General features: G+C 44.9%; 2 protein-coding genes and 1 long non-coding RNA gene across 4 annotated transcripts in view; 2 read left to right on the top strand and 1 right to left on the bottom strand.

The window, feature by feature from the left end:
• DDX46 (DEAD-box helicase 46) overlaps window positions 1-14,397 on the top strand; it is a 209,972-nt gene extending 195,575 nt beyond the window's left edge. For both annotated transcript variants that reach the window (XM_073573810.1, XM_073573808.1), the window contains 5 exons: window positions 7,995-8,228; window positions 9,176-9,394; window positions 10,619-10,763; window positions 13,563-13,636; window positions 14,084-14,397. In XM_073573810.1, the coding sequence (XP_073429911.1) occupies window positions 7,995-8,228; window positions 9,176-9,394; window positions 10,619-10,763; window positions 13,563-13,636; window positions 14,084-14,131 (720 nt within the window). In that variant the 3' untranslated portion in view covers window positions 14,132-14,397. The remainder of the gene's footprint in view (window positions 1-7,994; window positions 8,229-9,175; window positions 9,395-10,618; window positions 10,764-13,562; window positions 13,637-14,083) is intronic.
• On the bottom strand, window positions 11,006-23,234 carry LOC141087937 (uncharacterized). Its single transcript, XR_012231767.1, has 2 exons — window positions 22,287-23,234; window positions 11,006-16,103 (listed from the first exon to the last, which is right to left on the bottom strand). It is a non-coding gene; the product is annotated as an uncharacterized lncRNA (long non-coding RNA).
• Window positions 22,786-23,235, top strand: part of CUNH5orf24 (chromosome unknown C5orf24 homolog) — a 62,590-nt gene continuing 62,140 nt past the window's right edge. Inside the window, exon 1 of the mRNA XM_073573812.1 lies at window positions 22,786-22,804. The gene's annotated coding sequence lies outside the window, so the exon portion shown is untranslated. The remainder of the gene's footprint in view (window positions 22,805-23,235) is intronic.

Below are 23,235 nucleotides of genomic sequence, written 5' to 3'. Positions count from 1 at the left end.
ATCCATGTCCTTAGTCTACTTGTCTTCAGCAGGTTTTTTTTGTGCTTCAGGAGGTTCCTTCTGGGACGACAACCATGCAGTTCAATTTGAGGCAGTCTGTGGTGTATGGTCTGACCACTGACAGGCTGATCCTCTACCCCACACCTATAACCTCTGCAGCAATGCTGGCACTCATATCCAAGAGTATGTCTTTTCAAAATAGAGATGTGATGGTAGACACATACTCAACTTCTTTGGTCGACCGTGGCGAGGCCAGTTCTGTGTGGAACCTGTCTTATTAAACTGCTGTATGATCTTAGCCACAGGGCTACAGCTCAGGTTCAGGGTGCTGACAATCTTCTTATCGCCTAGGCCATCTCTGTGTAGATCTACAATTCTGTTTTTCAGATGCTCAGAGTTCTTTCCCATGAGGTGTCATGTTAAACACTTCCAGTAACCAGTGTGAGAGATTGTAAGAGGGATAAAACCAAATTTTACACACCTCCCCCCATTCACACAGGAGACTTTGGAAGACTGAGTCACATGACACCGGGGAGGGAAAATGGCTAATTGGGTACAATTTGACCATTTTCACTTAGGGGTGTACTCACTTTTGTTGCCAGCAGTTTAGACATTAAAGGGGTTGTCCGGGCTTGTCACATAATCTCAGTACATATGTGGGCTGCAGAATGGTGACAATAAGTAACTTACCTTCTGTCACCAGTTTGCAGGGTTTTCTAGATATCACTCTCTTGCTTCTGGTCAGAACGTCCAAGGGGGGGGTGTTCTGGCATTTAAATGAGAACTGGTCGTTTCCTCCTACTCTGCTAAAAACCTGCCCTCTATAGCAACAACCCCACCCTCCATAGCAACAGGCCCTCCACGTCCACATGAACAAGCCCTCCTCACACAGTAACAAATCCTCCCCCTCTAGCTGCCTCAGTTCAAAGAGCAGAACCACCCAGCTGCTCCTCCCCCAGACACACACTGAACAGTGATCTATGAAAAGTGAAACTCTAGTGAGGAGGCAAAATTGTCCTGTATTCTGGGCTACTCCATGATTACAATACATAACTCACTCATCAGTGTCCCAGGCTGCTGGCAGTGATGGGGCTTGGACTGGCATTGATGGGGCTCGGCTGCTGGCAGCAGTGAGAACAGACTGTGTGATGGCAAGTGATGGGGTCTGCAGCTTCTAATCTGCACAGGGGATGGCAGTCACTGGTGTAATCTGTTCTGTGACAAAGCCTCTGCTGTGTGAATGAGACAGCTCTGTGTCACTGATGTCTTCACACAGCAGCAGATTTGGTGCAGTGTATGTGTGAAGCTACCACCAAGCTCCAGTGACCAGCACCACCCACTGCCCACTCATTGGCTGTCAGTAAACTGCACCAGCACTCATCTTTATCATTCCAGCATTGGAAAGAACACAGCAGTGATCCTGTATTTGTGAAAGCAGCACAATCTACATCACATCCACAATGGTAATAGATAGGGCCATTTCATGTTCCATGCCATACTCCTTGTAGATAATATTATATTGTGTAATGAAAACTATATATAGCACCTAATGCAAGTCTATAGTAGATATGTGTGTGTGTGTGTATATATATATATATATATATATATTAGATGTGGGCCCGATGCTTTTGCATCAGGAGGGCAGTGATGTCATGATGGGGTGAGCTCTGTGGAGCTGTCTTTCACCCTGTCCGCTCTCTCTTCTTCCTGTGCTGTCTTCTCCCCTCATGTGCTCTCTCCTTTGTGCTGTCTCCCCCTGTGTGCTCTTCCCCTGTGCTGTCTTCTCCCCTCTGTGCTCTCTCCACCTTGCTGTCTTCTTCCATCTATGCTCTCATCCCTGCAGGGCTGACACTCGAAATTTCAGGGTCCCTTACTGACAACATATTCGGGTCCCCTGGAGATGCCGCCCATCCTCCACTCCAGCTCTGCCTCCATTCCAGCATAATATATACAGTGCCTACAAGTAGTATTCAACCCCCTGCAGATTTAGCAGGTTTACACATTCGGAATTAACTTGGCATTGTGACATTTGGACTGTAGATCAGCCTGGAAGTGTGAAATGCACTGCAGCAAAAAAGAATGTTATTTCTTTGTTTAATTTTTTTTAAAATTGTGAACAGTTTATTCAGAGGGTCATTTATTATTCAACCCCTCAAACCACCAGAATTCTGTTTGGTTCCCCTAAAGTATTAAGAAGTATTTTAGGCACAAAGAACAATGAGCTTCACATGTTTGGATTAATTATCTCTTTTTCCAGCCTTTTCTGACTAAGACCCTCCCCAAACTTGTGAACAGCACTCATACATGGTCAACATGGGAAAGACAAAGGAGCATTCCAAGGCCATCAGAGACAAGATCGTGGAGGGTCACAAGGCTGGCAAGGGGTACAAAACCCTTTCCAAGGAGTTGGGCCTACCTGTCTCCACTGTTGGGAGCATCATCCGGAAGTGGAAGGCTTATGGAACTACTGTTAGCCTTCCACGGCCTGGACAGCCTTTGAAAGTTTCCTCCCGTGCCGAGGCCAGGCTTGTCCGAAGAGTCAAGGCTAACCCAAGGACAACAAGGAAGGAGCTCCGGGAAGATCTCATGGCAGTGGGGACATTGGTTTCAGTCAATACCATAAGTAACGTACTCCACTGCAATGGTCTCCATTCCAGACGAGCCCGTAAGGTACCTTTACTTCCAAAGCGTCATGTCAAGGCTCGTCTACAGTTTGCTCATGATCACTTGGAGGACTCTGAGACAGACTGGTTCAAGGTTCTCTGGTCTGATGAGACCAAGATCGAGATCTTTGGTGCCAACCACACACGTGACGTTTGGAGACTGGATGGCACTGCATACGACCCCAAGAATACCATCCCTACAGTCAAGCATGGTGGTGGCAGCATCATGCTGTGGGGCTGTTTCTCAGCCAAGGGGCCTGGCCATCTGGTCCGCATCCATGGGAAGATGGATAGCACGGCCTACCTGGAGATTTTGGCCAAGAACCTCCGCTCCTCCATCAAGGATCTTAAGATGGGTCGTGATTTCATCTTTCAACAAGACAACGACCCAAAGCACACAGCCAAGAAAACCAAGGCCTGGTTCAAGATGCAAAAAATCAAGGTGTTGGAGTGGCCTAGTCAGTCTCCTGACCTTAACCCAATTGAAAACTTGTGGAAGGAGCTCGAGATTAAAGTCCACATGAGACACCCAAAGAACCTAGATAACTTGGAGAAGATCTGCATGGAGGAGGTGGGCCAAGATAACTCGAGAGACCTGTGCCGGCCTGATCAGGTCTTATAAAAGACAATTATTAGCTGTAATTGCAAACAAGGGTTATTCCACAAAATATTAAACCTAGGGGTTGAATAATAATTGACCCACACTTGTATGTTTAAAATTTATTAAAATTTAACTGAGCAACATAACTTTTTGGTTTGTAAGATTTATGCATCTGTTAAAAAATCCTGCTCTTGTGTGAAGTTTGAAGGCTCTAACTTATTTGCATCTTATCAAACCTGCTAAATCTGCAGGGGGTTGAATACTACTTGTAGGCACTGTATATATTACACATATACACACACAATATAGATTACTGCTGGCTGTATACACTATAGAGACTCCTGCTGGCTGTATACACTATAGAGACTCCTGCTGGCTGTATACACTATAGATGACTGCTGCTGGCTGTATACACTATAGATGACTGCTGCTGGCTGTATACACTATAGATGACTGCTGCTGGCTGTATACACTATAGATGACTGCTGCTGGCTGTATACACTATAGATGACTGTTGCTGGCTGTATACACTATAGATGACTGCTGCTGGCTGTATACACTATAGATGACTGCTGCTGGCTGTATACACTATAGATGACTGCTGCTGGCTGTATACACTATAGATGACTGCTGCTGGCTGTATACACTATAGATGACTGCTGCTGGCTGTATACACTTAGTACAGCAGGGTAGCCCAATACTTTATACAAGACAAATGGCAATGGCCTCAGATTAGGGTCTGCCATAATCATGAGTGGTTCTACTCCAGAAATATCTGTATAAACCAGGAGAAACGGAGTACTTGAATCCAAAATTGTGTATAAAAATATCAAATTTTATTAACACCAAAATACAGAGAAAAAGCATACAAAAGTCATAGCATAGTTGCATGTAAAATATGACACCAAGAACCAGGAAAAGAGACATGTGGGGGTCACACATTGAGCACCATCACGCTAAGCCCACCCATAATAGATAAGCCCTAAAATTCCCATTGCTAGTTTACTGTTTATTACCATGGTATTGCTGGCGGTTCTGGGACTACGACCACCCATTTTGTCTCTGCTATGCGCAGTTTGCCCCTGCCATTTTATGCCTGTTATGGTTATAACCATTATATGTTTTCTCATATAGGCAGTGTCATTCTGTCTGCACTAATTTTAGGGCTTATCTATTATGGGTGGGCTTAGCGTGATGGTGCTCAATGTGTGACCCCCACATGTCTCTTTTCCTGGTTCTTGGTGTCATATTTTACAATCAACTATGCTATGACTTTTGTATGCTTTTTCTCTGTATTTTGGTGTTAATAAAATTTGATATTTTTATACACAATTTTGGATTCAAGTACTCCATTTCTCCTGGTTTATACAGGCTGTATACCCAATAGATGGCTGCTGCAGGCTGTATACCCAATAGATGGCTGCTGCAGGCTGTATACCCAATAGATGGCTGCTGCAGGCTGTATACCCAATAGATGGCTGCTGCAGGCTGTATACCCAATAGATGGCTGCTGCAGGCTGTATACCCAATAGATGGCTGCTGCAGGCTGTATACCCAATAGATGGCTGCTGCAGGCTGTATACCCAATAGATGGCTGCTGCAGGCTGTATACCCAATAAATGGCTGCTGCAGGCTGTATACCCAATAGATGGCTGCTGCAGGCTGTATACCCAATAGATGGCTGCTGCAGGCTGTATACCCAATAGATGGCTGCTGCAGGCTGTATACCCAATAGATGGCTGCTGCAGGCTGTATACCCAATAGATGGCTGCTGCAGGCTGTATACCCAATAGATGGCTGCTGCAGGCTGTATACCCAATAGATGGCTGCTGCAGGCTGTATACCCAATAGATGGCTGCTGCAGGCTGTATACCCAATAGATGGCTGCTGCAGGCTGTATACCCAATAGATGGCTGCTGCAGGCTGTATACCCAATAGATGGCTGCTGCAGGCTGTATACCCAATAGATGGCTGCTGCAGGCTGTATACCCAATAGATGGCTGCTGCAGGCTGTATACCCAATAGATGGCTGCTGCAGGCTGTATACCCAATAGATGGCTGCTGCAGGCTGTATACCCAATAGATGGCTGCTGCAGGCTGTATACCCAATAGATGGCTGCTGCAGGCTGTATACCCAATAGATGGCTGCTGCAGGCTGTATACCCAATAGATGGCTGCTGCAGGCTGTATACCCAATAGATGGCTGCTGCAGGCTGTATACCCAATAGATGGCTGCTGCAGGCTGTATACCCAAAAGATGGCTGCTGCAGGCTGTATACCCAAAAGATGGCTGCTGCAGGCTGTATACCCAAAAGATGGCTGCTGCAGGCTGTATACCCAAAAGATGGCTGCTGCAGGCTGTATACCCAAAAGATGGCTGCTGCAGGCTGTATACCCAAAAGATGGCTGCTGCAGGCTGTATACCCAAAAGATGGCTGCTGCAGGCTGTATACCCAAAAGATGGCTGCTGCAGGCTGTATACCCAAAAGATGGCTGCTGCAGGCTGTATACCCAAAAGATGGCTGCTGCAGGCTGTATACCCAATAGATGGCTGCTGCAGGCTGTATACCCAATAGATGGCTGCTGCAGGCTGTATACCCAAAAGATGGCTGCTGCAGGCTGTATACCCAAAAGATGGCTGCTGCAGGCTGTATACCCAAAAGATGGCTGCTGCAGGCTGTATACCCAAAAGATGGCTGCTGCAGGCTGTATACCCAATAGATGGCTGCTGCAGGCTGTATACCCAATAGATGGCTGCTGCAGGCTGTATACCAAATAGACATGCTCACACATACACTGCACCAAATCTGCTGCTGTGTGAAGACATCAGTGACACAGAGCTGTCTCATTCACACAGCAGAGGCTTTGTCACAGAACAGATTACATCAGTGACTGCCATCCCCTGTGCAGATTAGAAGCTGCTGACCCCCATCACTGGCCATCACACAGTCTGTTCTCACTGCTGCCAGCAGCCGAGCCCCATCACTGCCAGCCCAAGCCCCATCACTGCCAGCAGCCTGGGACACTGAGGGAAGGAGTCACTGATAATGAGTGAGTTATGGTAATCATGGAGTGGCCCAGAATACAGGATTTTGCCTCCTCACTAGAATTTCACTTTCCATAGATCACTGTGGGTGGTTCTCCTCTCTGCAGTGAGGCAGCTAGAGGGGGAGGATTTGTTACTGTGTGAGGAGGGCCTGTAGCTATGGAGGGTGGGGTTGTTGCTATAGAGGGCAGGTTTTTGGTAGAGTAGGAGGAAATGACCAGTTCTCATTTCAATGCCAGAACACCCCCCCCCCCCCCCCATCCTTGGACGTTCTGCTCAGAAGCAAGAGACTGATATCTAGAAAACCCTGAAAACTGGTGACAGAAGGTAAATTACTTATTGTCACCATTCTGCAGCCCAGATATGTACTGAGATTATGTGAAATGCCTGGACAACCCCTTTAATGACTGTTTGTTATAGGGCACACCAAATTTGCACTGTTATACAAGCTGTGCAGTGACTACTTTACGTTGTATCAAAGTGTCATATTTTCAGTGTTGTCCCATGAAAAGATATTAAAATATTTACAAAATGTGAGAGGTGTACTCACTTTTTGTGACATGGTGTATATATAAGAAAAAATGCTGAACTGTACCATGTAGCAGTGCTCTGCTAATAAATAATACTGCAATGTCATTGCTTATAACTACAATATACTAGACCCTCAACTTCCAATATTAGTTTGCACATGGGTTGAACACTTATGGTAACTTGAGGCCATAAGTTTATATAAAACTAGGTAACTCTTCCAAAATTCTCACAATATCACCCCAAAGTAAGCCTATACCACCTCTTAGCTGTTAACTTAGTGGGTTATTTTTTTTTTTCTATCAGCCAAAACACTGGTAGGTAGGTAGGTAGGTGTACGGCTCTGGCTCAGAGCAGTCACTGACTGCTTCTGCCTGCAGTTCAGCTGCTCTTTCTCTACCTGGCTGCCCTGTGGACAAGACGTGACTGTCAACATCATACTGAGTGTTAGCTGGCTTCCCGCTGTTATGCAGCAGGGAACAGTCTATCAATCAGCTTGACGTCAGCAGTCATGCTGTCAATAGAGCAGAGCATAAGAGACGCTGCTGTGCTCCCGCCATGATGTCAGCGGAAACCGCAGGAATGGTCTGTGCTGTCAGATCTGTAGTAGGCACAAACAGGCAGGTAGTTAGCAACTACCTGCCTGTTAGCTCTTAGGCCCACAGTAAAAAAAAAATGATTATAGTACTCGATAACCCCTTCCAGTTATGCCACCTTGTGAGCAAGGTGAAGTCTGTTTAAAACACACGTATTGCAGTGTGTGCACCAGAATCCTGAGGCACTTAGCTTGGTAAATGTCCACCATATCATACCAAAACCAAGGGAGCAGTTTATTGGGGCACAGGAAAAGAGCACTACAGAACTGAAGTGTAGAGAGCGCTTCTAGATTGTCTGCATCTACAGGACAGGTGAATGGCCAAAACACCTAGCAACCATCATGGGCTTGCTTGGATTGATAATCTCTTGCATTGTATATTAAATATGCTTCCACGGTACATTGGCCTGAACAAGCCATTTAGTATAAGGCCATAGTCACTTGAGAGACGGCGGTATATAATTTTCTTCCTGGCTAGGTAAGTTACGCTCACGGTTCTTGTTGTTAGATGTGTATGCATGCAGTCTGTATTTATTATCTGATTGGATTTTGTCATTTCAGATTGATGAACAAATTGAAAGCATGTTCAACTCTAAGAAGCGGGTGAAGGACATGTCAGGACCTGGGGTTCCTGGTAGTACAATCGGAGGTATTGGAGCTGCAGGTGGTGTGAGTGGCAGTGCTTCTATGGCTAATGCCACGATACCCACAGCAGGAAATGCCGAGAAGTTGGAGATTGCTAAACGTTTAGCCAAAAAGCTTAGCGTAAATAAGAACCTCGGTGCAGAAGCGCAGGTGGGTACAATAATTCTGACTCGTATAGCAGGCCTTGCATTCTTGCTAATCAGATGGATGAAGAAAAAAATGATACACTATGCCATTGCCAAAACCATTCAGTGAGGGAATAGTAGAGCTGGAATACACAGTTGACATCTTTGTTGTAATCCGTAGCCACGGTCAGGCTGGATACTTATCATAGGGATAAGTTTAGCTCTTTGGATGAAGAACTGTTTGGGGGGGGAGGGGGGGACACAAAAGCGCACACAGACGTATTTCCTGGTATGATTAGTAAAAATCGAGAGCATGGCTCACCTGGCCGTGTGTTGTGAAGGCACGACACCACTAGACGTGTGTAACTGCTGCTGCGGCCCCGTGGCTGGGGAAGAAAAACTTCTTCCAGATGAATAATAGTAAAGGGGGACAATATCCCGTTGAACTGGAGAATGAGAAGCCTTTTGTGTTCAAAAATCCCGTTGAACTGGAGAATGAGAAGCCTTTTGTGTTCAAAAACGGTTCTTTATTGTCCCATTGTGTTTCAGCACCTTTCTCAAGGTTTAAAAAAAATAAAATATTTATTTGTTTACTTTGAGAGAGCCATCGGTACAGCGCCAAACACATTGGAACGATAAAGAACCATTTGATGTGAAATCGTCGTCCTCTATTAGATCTTTGGATGAGCTCTTATAAAGGACGGTTAGGGATTTCTGAATAGTGTGTATAATGACGACCCTTTCCCGAATGCAGGTAACTGTGCAAACATTGCTTTGCAATTAGATTTCCAGTGAAACTTGTGAAAGCTGCGTTATCATGCAGGCTGTAACTTGGGATCAGTAGTGACATAATGGTGCTTAGTGCTTTATGTAGAATACTATATGTATGTAGTGATGTGGTGGTCACACATTGACACGTACTGCAAGAATTTGCTCAAAATACTCCAACTGGATTCTTCTTGTTCCTTATAGGATGTAATGCAGCAGGCCACGAATGCTATCCTCAGGGGAGGCACAATATTGGCTCCAACAGTGTCTGCAAAAACCATTGCTGAGCAATTGGCAGAAAAGATCAACGCGAAACTCAATTATGTCCCGGTTGAGAAATTGGAAGAGGAAAAGCAAGAAGCGGGTCCTAATGAGTCCTTCAAGAGATATGAGGAGGAGCTGGAGATTAATGATTTCCCTCAGGTACCCTCACTAAATAAAAGATGGTTACTATACCACCATGCTTGTCACTGCATTTTTAGTCTTTTTATGTAGGACTTTTACAGGCATTCCTTCACTTTGTATTTCTGACTGTTAGTAATTTTATCTTATTAAAGTAATGCAGATCTCTTGGAAAGGTGTCTTGTAAATCTATGACGCGAAGCTTTATAGGCACAGTAGAGCTCTGGCACAGCTGTAAGGCCTTGGTTATAGTGATAAGCGCGTATACCCTCCGAGTATTTTGTAGTGCTCGGAGACTTAGTTTCTGTCACTGCAGCTGCATGATTTATGGCTGCTAGCCAGCCTGAATACATGCAGGGATTGCCTGTTTGTTAGGAAATCCCCACATATATTCAGGCTGTCTAGCAGCTGTAAATCATGCAGCTGCGGTGACAGAAACTAAGGGTATGTGCACACGCTGCGGATTGGGGTGCGGATTTGGCCGAGTGGATTTTGTAACATCCGCAGGTAAATCTGCAGGTCAAAAGACCTGCGGTTTTGCCCTGCGGTTCTTCGTCTCCACAATGGAGGAGATGGCAAACCGCAGCGGAATCCGCAGAAAGAATTGACATGTCAAAAATCTTGAGTAATGAGTATACTCGCTCATCACTACTTGGTCACACACTGATTTTTTAGCACTGATTCTTCACCAGGACACCACATCGAAATGGCGGTTTAGGAAACACTATTCTACAAACCCAATCTGTACAAAACTTCGTGCGTATTCTGTATTTTTTTTGGTGTGAGAAACTGTATATTTCTCCAGTTATATTTAAAATAGTGAAATCTCTATTAAATTTACATAAGTTTTCCGGTTTTTGTATTTGATTTACGCTGGGTACCGGGGTACTTTACAGTAAATTCTTATTTATACAGTAGCTCTGTTTTCATGGGGTGACAAAAGTGCACAACTCCATAGTAGTTCCCTGTAAGTTGCCTTCAATCCTCTGTTTTCCAGACCTAGGAATTGGCATTATTTAGGCAAATGGCTACATCCATGGACATACATAGGAGCTGAGGCTGTTGCCTTCACCCTCCCCTGCAGCAGCTCCATAAACGACTGGTTGATCACTTTAACCCTATTCTCACCACCTCTTCTGGTTTCCACAGCCTGATTTTTTTTTTTTTTTTTTTTTTGCTTTCTAGTATGATACCAAAGCACTGAATAAATCATAAATTGCCATTTTTTTTTCACTCCTTTTTCAGACGGCAAGATGGAAAGTAACTTCAAAAGAAGCACTCCAGAGGATCAGTGAATACTCCGAAGCTGCCATCACAATTAGGGGCACTTATTTTCCACCTGGCAAAGAACCCAAGGAAGCGGAAAGAAAGATTTATTTAGCCATTGAAAGTAAGTTCTCCATTTTAAAGTCCTCAAAGTGCACTGAAGTCTAATTTACAGGATGGCCCAGTATACATGAAAGAAGAAATCACACACAGACTGAAAATGCCACTTAAAGCGTACCTCCAGAAAAGGATCCTAGTACATGACTCTTAGACAAAAACCCAGCAAGGCACCAAGGGGATGCGCTGAAACACAAGGAATGGAAAACACTCCAAAATACATAGTAAAAAAAGGTAGAGGAGTGCATGTTTCAAAAAGGTACAAAACAATCTTTATTTAGTCAACAAACAATTACATAACATTAACCCCTTAACGACCGCCGATACGCTTTTTAACAGCGCTGAGAAATGAGTATAGCGCCCCCTAGTGTTGGAATTTCTCCCGTGTCTCGGCTACCAGGGTTAACTGAGAACCTAGAGAACATGATTCAGGTCGTTTTTTACCGACCCCCGTGTTGCGATCACTTATTCACGGAATAAACAGTGTCACCTTCCCATGAGAAAGCATGGCGCATTGAAAAGGTGAAACGCGTGTTGGGGTTGTTTAAACTTCTGTGTAATCCCCTTATTCCTTTGCCAGCTTTTAGGAGACAGCAACTTTTGGCCTGCCGGCTATGTGAAACTTCAGCATTTACCATTACTTGACAACCACAGGCTGCGTGAGGGACCATCACCCTATTAGAAAGGTGCACCCTAGAGCACCCATCTGGATTGATGGAGATTCAGCGATAAAATCTCATGCGATAAGCAAGTCATCACTTATACTGTGAATGGGTGATAACTTCCATTTATGGTCCAGTTTCCTTAAGGAGAGTGTGACACCAAGTTTTTGCCACCAAATCTGAGAGCAGGATAACATAGCGACTGAGCTCTTGATTCCAGCACTGTGTCACTTATTGGGCTGCTTGCTGTAGTTTTGATAATCTCCTGCTGATAAAACAGTGATTTTATGACAAGGGGACAGTAAACCTGCTGCCAGGTAGTCCTCTATATTCATGAGCTCTGTATAACCCTGCCCCCACCCTGATTAGCAGCTTTCTGTGTACACTGTACATGGGCAGAAAGCTGCCTGTGCTGTAGGCTGGATCATACGAAGCTCAGCATTCAGAGAACTGCTAAACCTGCAGCTGATAAAACCGTGATAAGCCCAGTAAGTGATATATCTCTGGAATCAGGGTCTCTGCCTATACATCATGCTGCTCTCATATGGGGGTAACAAAAACCTGTTGACAGATTCCCTCTAAGACTTCCAAACCCAGCATTGGTTAAAGAATGGAATAACTGCACGGATTAATTGTCCCCTTAGCAATCCGACCGCTTTCTCATGGAGCACTGCCGATCTTCAGCTATTCCGTCACTGCCACACCGTCCTTTCTGTCCCTTCCCTGCACTGATCTCTGTGCCGAGCTTTTTGTAAGGAACAACACTGGGGCCTGTAAAGCAGGGGTGCAGATTGTTTTTTGCTTCATTTTGGTTCTGAGTGCCACATTATTAAATTGCAGTACTCCCTAGGGCGACATGAAAATGACTGCATTTGGCTCTATAGGCAATAAATATCTGATAAGTGGGGGTTCAGTTTCTAAAACTTTATCTTATCCAGAGAATGAGAGCCCCCCCCCCTCATAAAAAAGAGGTAAAAAAATAGCCACACATCAGCAAAGCGCTCTCCAGTGTAGTACTTGAGTCCGGTGAAGAGCCGAGCATTTCACATGCTTCATAAACTATGATAGAGAAAGCAAAATTCTTGCACGGACCTCTTTTCTTCTCTGTAGTACAGCACAAAGGTTGCCGCACACAGTGGGTTTGCCTGCCGCCATTGAGCCACAACTTGTGCCTCCCTGAATTAGAGGTTGCTCAGTGAATTATGACATATTAACCCCTTCACTGCGCCAGAATTTAGGGATGCTGCCTTTAAATACTTCAGTCTTCCAGACTGCCCAAGTTGGGACATCATTGGCCCCGACAGTCTCCTGCGTTCTCACCCCATGGTAAATGTACCCAATCTATATTTGAGACACACTGAATAACCGCATCCTTGGGGGGAGCTTTAATAGAATTATTTGGGGCTGTGGGCTACTTCTTGCCCATAAGGTTTGACTCGCAATGCAATAAACCACTGCAGATATTATGGGGAACCTGTCAGCAACATTGTTCTGCCCTGGCTGTACATGATATAGTTACAGACCTGCTAATTTCAGTGGCCTGGCAATTACATGGTGAGTAGTTATTAATAACTTACATGTGGATCTTTGTAGTGTCCGGTGGGGCAGGAATCAACTGCGAGGGGAAAGCCTCAGGCAGTCCGGATATTCACCCCATTCATCCGATCACTGCTAGTACAGCGAGGGAGCCCACATGTCATGAGAGACACAGAACAGGTGAAATCCGTGTCTGTTACTAGGGGAAGGACTATAGAACTGACAGGTTCCCTTTAACATCCCCTCTCCACGTACTGTTTTCTCAAGGAGCCCAAACATTTCTCTGACCGCTGTTTGCAGGGTGTCTAGTTTTGGAAATGAGAAAGTGTCCTTGTATACATTTTGCAGACTTTGTACATCTGCTTGCTGTGCGGTACTTGCAGAGGTTGAGTTTTCTATAGCCAGGCCTCGGGGGAGCACTGTCCACGCCCCTTACTGCCCCATTCATCAGCGACACGGAGTAATGGCAGCAGAGGAGCGGCTTTATTTCCTAGTGCAGTTGTACCCAGTCTGTTCCTTGCAATGTCTGCACGTGGTGTTGGATTATACTTGTGGAAATGAAGAGTTGCAGAAGATAATTCTCCCACGTTGTTGTATCTGAACTCTAGGTGCTAGTGAATTGGCTGTACAGAAAGCGAAGGCAGAAATCACCCGACTTATCAAAGAAGAACTCATCAGACTGGTAAGTACCCGGAGCGCGGGTTACAATAACATGCTGCTACACTGCAGTTTGCTGATTAATTGATCTCACACAAATATGGCAGATTATGGATTATCGCTGAATTTTGGTTTTTTTTCAAGTGCTTCATTACAGCTGCTCTTATCAGGTTTTAAAGAGCTTGTCCAGCTAAAGAAATGGTTATTTTAATGGCAGCACAGTGGCTCGGTGGTTAGCACGCAAGCCTTGCAGCGCTGGGGTACAACTGATGACAAGGGGGGGTTCTATTGGATTTCTATGGCAACTTGGTTTGCCATCATTGAACTCCTCATACACCAAAAGAACAGTCTCTTTTTTAATGTTTTGATGTGAATGGTGACAGTGTCCTGAAAGAGTTAATGAGATTAATGATTTATATTTGTGTGTTCACCTTCTCTGATCCTATAACTTACATGATCTTTGTTCTTGCAGCAAAACTCCTACCAACCGACCAACAAAGGAAGATACAAAGTGCTGTAAAGCCAGGCTGCCGGATAACGTGTCATCTCTTGTGGACGTGGTCGTTGTTTATCATCTTGTCTTGTAAATTAAGATATTTTTAGTTTCATTTTTTATTTACCTCCATTTTAATTAGATTATGGGGTAAAAAAAATAAAGTTGAAAGTGGGAACTGCATTTTTTTAACATTGTATTGCAAAAAGAATAGTTGTATAGTTGGGAACATCTTAAATGAAATTTGTTATGTTCACTCTGAAAGAGGAAAAATAAAATTGTTTTTCAGTTACCGTACCTTCCTTTTATATGCACAGAATGTATAGGCAGAGAGCGTTCAGTGATACAACCAGGACCGCCATCAGGGCATTACTGCCCTTACTGGCTTATGGGGCCCGGCAGCAGGATTCTGCTGGCTCCGTAACTGCCCGTGCTGCCAGATCCAGAACATTTAGTTTTTTTAACAATTTAAAAGCTCCGACTGTGCATTCAGGCTAAGCTGAGGTACATGCGTCGTCTTAAATAACATACACTGTTTATGCACAAGACCAGCATGCAATTTGTGCACAGCATGATAGTGGGGTGTTAATTCCCATGCTAACATGTAACATGATAGAACGCTGGGTCCCCGTGTATGGAGTGTGCTCGGGAGCCGAGCACGCATCGTACCAGGAAGATGCTGCCTGTTTTACGTAGCTGGCGTCTTCCTGTGACACGTAACTAGCACAATCACTAGTGCACACATTACATAATTCTTTGATGTGATCATTGATGACAAAAACTCACTGCCAGGCACTTTGTTGCACTATGTCTTTTGTACTCCCAAAGTGTTGAATTCACCCCAAAATGATTGATCTACTTGTTTTGAACTACTTTCCCTCTTAAGGATCAGGGCAGGGGGAAAGGGTGCAGAATATTTTATACATATTTATTTAAAAGTGGAAACTGTTCTGTATTAATAAATTATAGGAAAAATATCTGGAAAAGAAAAGTGCAGTTTGCCATGCTTTTCTACTTCTCAGGCACTTCATTAGTGAACACAAGAGCCGTAAGTGTTATCTGCTGACACGAAGAAAAAAAGGATGACTCCTCAGACTAAACTAATTCACTTCCATCAAGTTAACACCAGTTTAGCTTAATCTCACATAGAAGGCAGATTTTTTTTTTTTTTTTGGAACCTTTGCTTCCTCTAGGTTGGGAAATAAGTGGAATGAGCCATTCTGTTACCCAACTATAGACAGAGGGCACAATGCTGAAATGGTTACACTGCTGTATCCACTTTGTTTGCATGGCAGGACCTATCAAACCTGTTTCCCGGGTGGCCAGAACTTGCCATCAGCCCCCACACCATGTGCATTGAAGGGAGCAACGATTCCACAAAGTGGCTTCAGGACAGTTGAATGGGTATTCCCATCTCCAGGATCTTATCCCAGTATGTAGTAGGTGTAATAATACAAGCAAATTCCTCAAATTAGAAATGTATAGTTTTTCTGATTCGCTATGTCTCTATCCTCAAGTGCAGCCATTGCAGGACCTTAGGTAGCCATGGTTACGACCACTAGCAACTTGCTGTCACTATGTTTGTCGTAACCATGGATACCTATGGTCCTATATTGCCCTGCACATGAAGAGACCTAGCGAATCAGAAAAAAATACTACATTTCTAATTGGAGGTATTTGCTAACATTATTTAACACCTACTACATTTTGGGATAGGATCTTGAAGATGGGAATACCCCTTTAAGTATGCTATACTTCACTCTCCCTGCAACCAGTAGGCATCGTGCATTCTTCAGTGTCACTCCTTCCGTTCTGTCAGCACTCCCATTCAGCCACAGGCTACTTTTTCTGCTGCTGCAGCCCTAGCCATCATCTCAGGACCTGCCCAATCAGAAGCAGCGTGGGATTTTCTTTCACACTTTCTCTTTCACTGCCCCTTCTTTCCTGCTGGATGCCTTACCGGCTTCCATCGTTTCTTTTGCGACATATATGGAGGTCACTGTAAGAAAAAAAAAAAATATAGCAATGAGCACACCTAAGAAAGTATAAATTTATTGAACAAAAAAAAAATAACAGGACTGATAAAAACATTTAAAAGGTGTAAACACTCACTGAGAATCACAAATTACGGTGATAAAGGGCAAATGCAAAAACCATATATGCATTACACCGGTCCAAAATACAGGTGCATCTCACAATAATAGAATACCATCAAAAAGGTAATTCATTTCAGTTTTTCAATACAAAAAGTGAAACTCATATTATAGAGTCATTACAGAGTGATCTATTTCACGTGGTTATTTCTGTTAATGTTGATGATCACGGCTTACAGCCAATGAAAACCCAAAAGTCATTATCTCAGTAAATTAGAATATTTTATAACACCAGCTTGAAAAATGATTTTAAAATCTGAAATGTTGGCCTACTGAAATGTATGTTCAGTAATTGCACTCAATACTTGGTTCGGGGCTCCTTTTGCATCAATTACTGCATTAGTGCAGCGTGGCATGGAGGCGATCAGCCTGTGGCACTGCTGAGGTGTTATGGAAACCCAGGTTGCTTTGATAGCAGCCTTCAGCTTGTCTGCATTGTTGGGTCTGGTGTCTCTCATCTTTCTCTTGACAATACTCCATAGATTCTCTATGGGGTTAAGGTCAGGCGAGTTTTCTGGCCAATCAAGCACAGTGATACTGTTGTGTGTAAACCAGGAATTGGTACTTTTGGCAGTGTGGACAGGTGCCAAGGACTGCTGGAGAATGACATTTCCATCTGCAAAAAGCTTGTCGGCAGAGGGAAGCATGAAGTGCTCTAAAATTTCCTGGTAGATGGCTGCGCTGACTTTGGTCTTGATAAAACACAGTGGACCTACACCAGCAGATGACATGGCTCCCCAAACCATCACTGACTGTGGAAAGTAGTATTAGTGTTGTGCGAATACAATGCAGTTTTTCTCAACTAGCATCCGTATGACATGCTTTTTTAACATCTTTTACATATTATATTTCTGTGTGGTTTAAAGCTAGTTTTATAACAAATAAAGCAATCTAATATATAAAGCTCAATGTGTATGTGGGTATGTATGTATGTCCGTGATTGGCATCCGCACCGTCGCAGCTACAGCCACAAAATTTTGCACAGTCGCACATCTGGTCCCCAAGAGCGTCACAGGCTATGTTGTGAGGCGAAATTTTAACCCCGGGCGTTCCAATTCACCAAACACTTTTGCCCCTATCTACATAATGGGGAAAAAGTGAAAGAAAGTGATGGGAGGCAAATTGACAGCTGCCAGATGTGAACAAGGGGGACTTAAAGAATGAGAGCGATGGCGCCAAAGAGTATATACCGTATAGTTGCTAAGGTGGGGCCCTGACATGGGATACTCACCACACACGGGGATATGAACACACACACAAAATGCGCCACATACTACCACGTGCTTCAACACATATACCACCCTCAGCACACATTTCACCACACATACAGCAACCTCGCCACATAAAAGTCGAAACACAAAAGTTGCCAATCAAAACTCACCACGCTGTCCCAGAGCTGTTTAAAAGATGAAAAATGAGCTGTGATTGGTTGCTATCAGCAACAGTTTTCTTTGTAGACAGTAGTTGTAACTGAGGCCTATTATTCTTATCATTTCTATGGTGTTATCGTCCTTCTGTAAAGCTGGAAATAACACAATTTATTACCGTGCCAACACAGACCACCCTCTGACACAGACTGCAGGGGGAGCCCAGTATCACACAGGATAGGATTAGATACACAGCTCAGCAGTCAGTATCACACAGGATAGGATTAGATACACAGCTCAGCAGTCAGTATCACACAGGAGAGGATTAGATACACAGCTCAGCAGTCAGTATCACACAGGATCGGATTGGATACACAGCTCAGCAGTCAGTATCACAGGAGAGGATTAGACACATGGCTCAGCAGACGGTATCACACAGGATAGGACTAGATACACTGCTCAGCAGTCAGTATCACATAGGATAGGATTAGATACACGGCTGAGCAGTCAGTGACACACGATAGGATTAGATAAACAGCTCAGCAGAAAGTATCACAGGAGAGGATTAGGTACACAGCTCAGCAGACATTATCACACAGGACAGGGTTAGACACACAGCTGAGAAACAGGATGTGCCAAAAGAGAGGACATTTTCATTCCAAGAATTCCACTCATTCCATCTGATTTGTTTTTTGGTTTTAAACACCTCCAGTTTCCAGTTCAACTGCTATTTGCAATGTCCATTAACAATGCTCAGGGACAGTCCTTGAAAGTAGTAGGGATCGATTTAAGTAGTAGGGATCGATTTGCAATCTCCATGCTTTTCTCATGGTCAACTTTACGTGATCTGTTCAAGAGTTGGAACTGCCAAAAATCTGTTGTTCATCTTTGCACCGAAAGGAAAAACCAAACCAAACGTTTGTCAAAAGGCTCTTGAATGAGTTGAAAATAAAATACTATCAATACTTGGGTAATCGTTTAGTTAATTTGTGTTGCAAATCTGAATTGTTGAATATATGATGTGAAATGTTTTTATGTGCAATATAATCATTTTGATTTGTTATAACTAACCACAGTTGGTTACTATGCCCAGGCAACGCCAGCCCTTCAGCTAGTCTAATATATAAAGCTCTATGTGTGTGTGTATGTCCGGGATTGGCATCTGCACCTTCGCAGCTACAGCCACAAAATTTTGCACAGTCACAAGTCTGGATCCTGAGAGCGTCATAGGCTATGTTGTGATGTGAAATTTTAACCCCGCGTGTTCCAATTCACCAATTTGGCCTATTATTCATATCATTTCTATGGTGTTATCGTCCTTCTGTAAAGCTGGAAATAATTTATTACCGTGCCAACACAGACCACCCTCTGACACAGACTGCAGGGGGAGCCCAGTATCACACAGGATAGGATTAGATACACGGCTCAGCAGACAGTATCACACATGATAGGATTAGATACACGGCTCAGCAGTCAGTATCACACAGGATAGGATTAGATACACGGCTCAGCAGTCAGTATCACACAGGATAGGATTAGATACACGGCTCAGCAGTCAGTATCACACAGGATAGCATTAGGTACACAGCTCGGCAGTCGGTATCACACAGGATAGGGTGAGATACATGGCTCAGCAGACGGTATCACACACGATGGGATTAGATACTTTCTGCTGAGCAGTGTACCACAGGAGAGGATTAGTTACACAGCTCAGCAGACATCACACAGAATAGGGTTGTCTCCCGGGTGGAAACCGCGTCCAGGCTAGTTACCGTTCCACGTTATCACCACTGGCTCTTTTTAAGGAGACAAACTAACCCTCCATGCTCTAGCATTATTCCTTATGAACAGGTTGCCCTATATACAAGTGCAGTCAGTACACTATATAGTACATTGACGAAGGTCGTTGTGACCGAAACGTTTACTGTATCTTATTAAAAACACTCCCTTTTTACTTGCAAACATTCACGTGTGTGTGCCAAGTTCTTCTATACTAGTATATGGATTGGGATCCTACTTGTGCACCACCACATTTGAAGTTGTGCCAAAACGTCTATATATTACGGTACAGAGTCCAGTCAGCACTGAGGAAGATGGGTCCTGACGATGACATGGAGGCCTTCCTCATTGTTCGAGCGCACTGCAGAGCTTGGTGTTTTCCCACTGGCCTGAAGTGGTGGCCCCCATCTTGACGGAAGATGCCCAGAACAAAATTTACAAAACCATTTTTTTTAGGGACCACCTCATATTTAAAGTAATTTTGAGCGGTGTACATGACAGAAAATACCCAAAAGTGGCACCATTCTAAAAACTAGACCCCTCAAGGTGCTCAAAACCACATTCAAGAAGTTTATTAACCCTTTATGTGCTTCACAGGAACTAAAGCAATGTGGAAGGAAAAAATTAACATTTAACTTTTTTTTTGCAAAAAATTTACTTCAGAACCAATTTTTTTTATTTTCACAAGTGTTAAAAGACAAAATCAACCACAAAATTTGTTGTACAATTTCTCCTGAATACGCCGATACCCCATATGAGGGGGTAAACCACTTTTTCAGCACACGGCAGAGCTCGCAAGGGAAGGAGCGCCGTTTGACTTTTTCAACGCATAATTGGCTGGAATTGAGATCGGATGCCATGTTGCGTTCGGAGAGCACCTGATGTGCCCAAACAGTGGAAACCCCTCACAAGTGACCCCATTTTGGAAACTAGACCCCTTAACGAACTTATCTAGATGTGTGGTGAGCACTTTGAACCTTCAAGTGCCTCACAGAAGTTTATAATGTAGAGCCGTGAAAATAAAAAATCATTTTTTTTCCACAAAAATGATCTTTTCGTCCCCAAATTTTTATTTTTACAAGGGTAACAGGAGAAATTGGACCCCCACAGTTGTTGTACAGTTTGTCCTGAGTACGCTGATACCCCATATGTGGGGGGGAAACACTGTTTGGGCGCATGGGAGAGCTTGGAAGGGAAGGAGTGCCATTTTGGAATGCAGACTTTGATGGAATGGTCAGCGGGCGTCATGTTGCGTTTACAGAGCCCCTGATGGGCCTAAACAGTGGAAACCCCCACAAGTGACCCCATTTTGGAAATTAAACCCCCCAAGGAGCTTATCAAAATGTGTGGTGAGCACTTTGAACCCCCAAGCGCTTCACAGAAGTTTATAAACGCAGAGCTGTGAAAATAAAGTCTTTTATTTCCACAAGTGATTTTTTTAGACCCCCAAAGTTGGTAAATAGTGGAAACCCCTCTATTCTTGCTCCAACCCTATCCCTAATCATAATTCTAACCCTAGCCCTAACCCTAACAGAAAACTGAAAAAAAAAAAATTTTCTTTATTTCGTTATGTTGGCCTAACTAAGGGGGTGATAAACGGGGTGGGCGGGGGGTATGTACTGTTTTTTTCATTTTGATCACTGATAGTTTATCATAGTGATAAAAATGAATGAATGGAATCTGCCAGCCGGAGCCGGCAGATTCCCGGCGGGCACACTGTGCCCACCGGAGGACGCTGGTGGGACGCGGGACCACCGGGAGGGGACCCTGGACCACGGAGAGGTACCGGGGGGGATCGGGGACGCTAGTTCTCTGTCCTCTGATGTGCGATCACATCAGAGGAAAGAGAAATTTAATGCAAAATCGCGGCTTTTTTTTTGCGGTCGCCGTTATAGGGTTAATAACGGCGATCGCAAAAGCGGGGTCAGTAAAAACTGACCGATTCATGTTCTCTGGGGTCTCGGCTACCCCCAGCTGCCGAGACCCAGGAGAAAATCCGACACTGGGGGGCGCTATTCACTTTCTCCACAGCGCCGTGGTTTATGTACACTTAATTACCACCGTTAAAAGGCGTATCGGCAGTCGCTAAGGGGTTGAACAACAGAATGTAAATCAAACTTCTGTGAAATCAAACTGTCCACTTAGGAAGCAACACTGATTGACAATTTCACATGCTGTTGGGCAAATGGAATAGACAACAGATGGAAATTATTGGCAATTATCAAGACACCCTCAATAAAGGAGTGGTTCTGCAGGTGGGGACCACAGACCACATCTCAGTACCAATGCTTTCTGGCTGATGTTTTGATCACTTTTTAATGTTGGTTGTACTTTCACACTCGTGCAGTGGTGGGATTCAAATTTTTAACAACAGGTTCTGTTTGTGTAGGAAAACCACCCCCATTTTAAGCCACACCCATTATTAAGCCACACCCACTTACACGCACCTTTTCCTCAAACATATACAAGTAGGGGCGCAGTCAAACAGTTGAAAAAAAAAAATAAATTGGAATGGTCCCAAATAGGCAGGCACAGGTCCCTATAGGCAGCATTGTTCCCTATAGGCAGCACAGGTCCCCAATAGGCAGCATTGTTCCGTATAGGCAGCACAGGTCCCCAATAGGCAGCACAGGTCCCCTATAGGCAGCATTGGTCCCCTATAGGCAGCACAGGTCCCCAATAGGCAGCTAAGGTCCATAATAGGCAGGCACAGGTCCATAATAGGCAGGCACAGGTCCCTAGTAGGGAGCACAGGTCCCCAATAAGCAGGCACATGTCCCTAGTAGGAAGCACAGGTCCCCAATAGGCAGGCACAGGTCCCTAATAGCCTAGGCAGCACTGCACAGGTCCCCAATAGGCCGCAGCACATACAGTAAAACTGACCTGGAGTTGGTTGAGTTTAGGGAGGCCTCCTGGATGGCCAGGCCCCGCACCGCCCGTCCTGCTCCTTCGGGTCACGGTGTGCACAGAAAGCAAATCACGCCTGGCCTGGGCTCAGCTCACATTGACTGGGCAGCGGTGACTCCTCCAGCGAGCTCAGCTCCAGCCTCCAGTTACCCGCCAATAGCCGCACTGCGCCGCAGGAATCAGTGCGTGGGGCGGGGGCCGCCGGGGTGTGCTGTGCTCTGTCCAGTAGTCAGACTCAGACAGGGCAGAGCACGTATCAATGCGCGGTATCTGGTGGGTGGGGCTAGGAAGCAGAGCAAGAGTCCTCCTCTGCTCCTTGCCTGGCAGGCTGCAGCAACATCAGAGAACCTGATCGTGGCTCTGGATCTCCCCGGTTCGGGGAACCGGCTGCGTTTTAACAACTGGTTCCACCGAACCGGGGAGAACCCGCTGAATCCCACCCTTGCACTCGTGGTAGCATGAGACGGACTCTACAACCCACACAAGTGGCTCAGGTAGTGCAGCTCATCCAGGATGACACATCAATGCGAGCTGTGGCAAGGTTTGCTGTGTCTGTCAGCATAATGTTCAGAGGCTGGAGGCACTACCAAGAGACAGGCCAGTACACCAAGGGACATGGAGGGGGCCGTAGGAGGGCAACAACCCAGCAGAACTGCTACCTCCGCCTTTGTGCAAGGAGGAACAGGAGCAATGCCAGCCCTGCAAAATGACCTCCAGCAGGCCACAAATGTGCATGTGTCTCCACAAACGGTTAGAAACCGATTCCATGAGGATGGTCTGAGGGCCCGACGTCCACAGATCGGGGTTGTGCTCACAGCCCAACACCATCAGGTCATGTATGAACTCTAGTGACACCGCAGTACGGCCGTGTGCACATACAGGTCAGGTCACGTATTCCATCGTGACGCCGCAGTACTGTAGTATA

This window comes from Dendrobates tinctorius, unplaced genomic scaffold (genome assembly GCF_039654945.1).
Source record: "Dendrobates tinctorius isolate UK_male_01 unplaced genomic scaffold, ASM3965494v1 ptg000036l, whole genome shotgun sequence".
Lineage (NCBI taxonomy): Eukaryota > Metazoa > Chordata > Amphibia > Anura > Dendrobatidae > Dendrobates > Dendrobates tinctorius.
The sequence above is the reverse complement of the archived record's forward strand: the minus strand, read 5'-3'. Positions and strand labels throughout refer to the sequence as shown.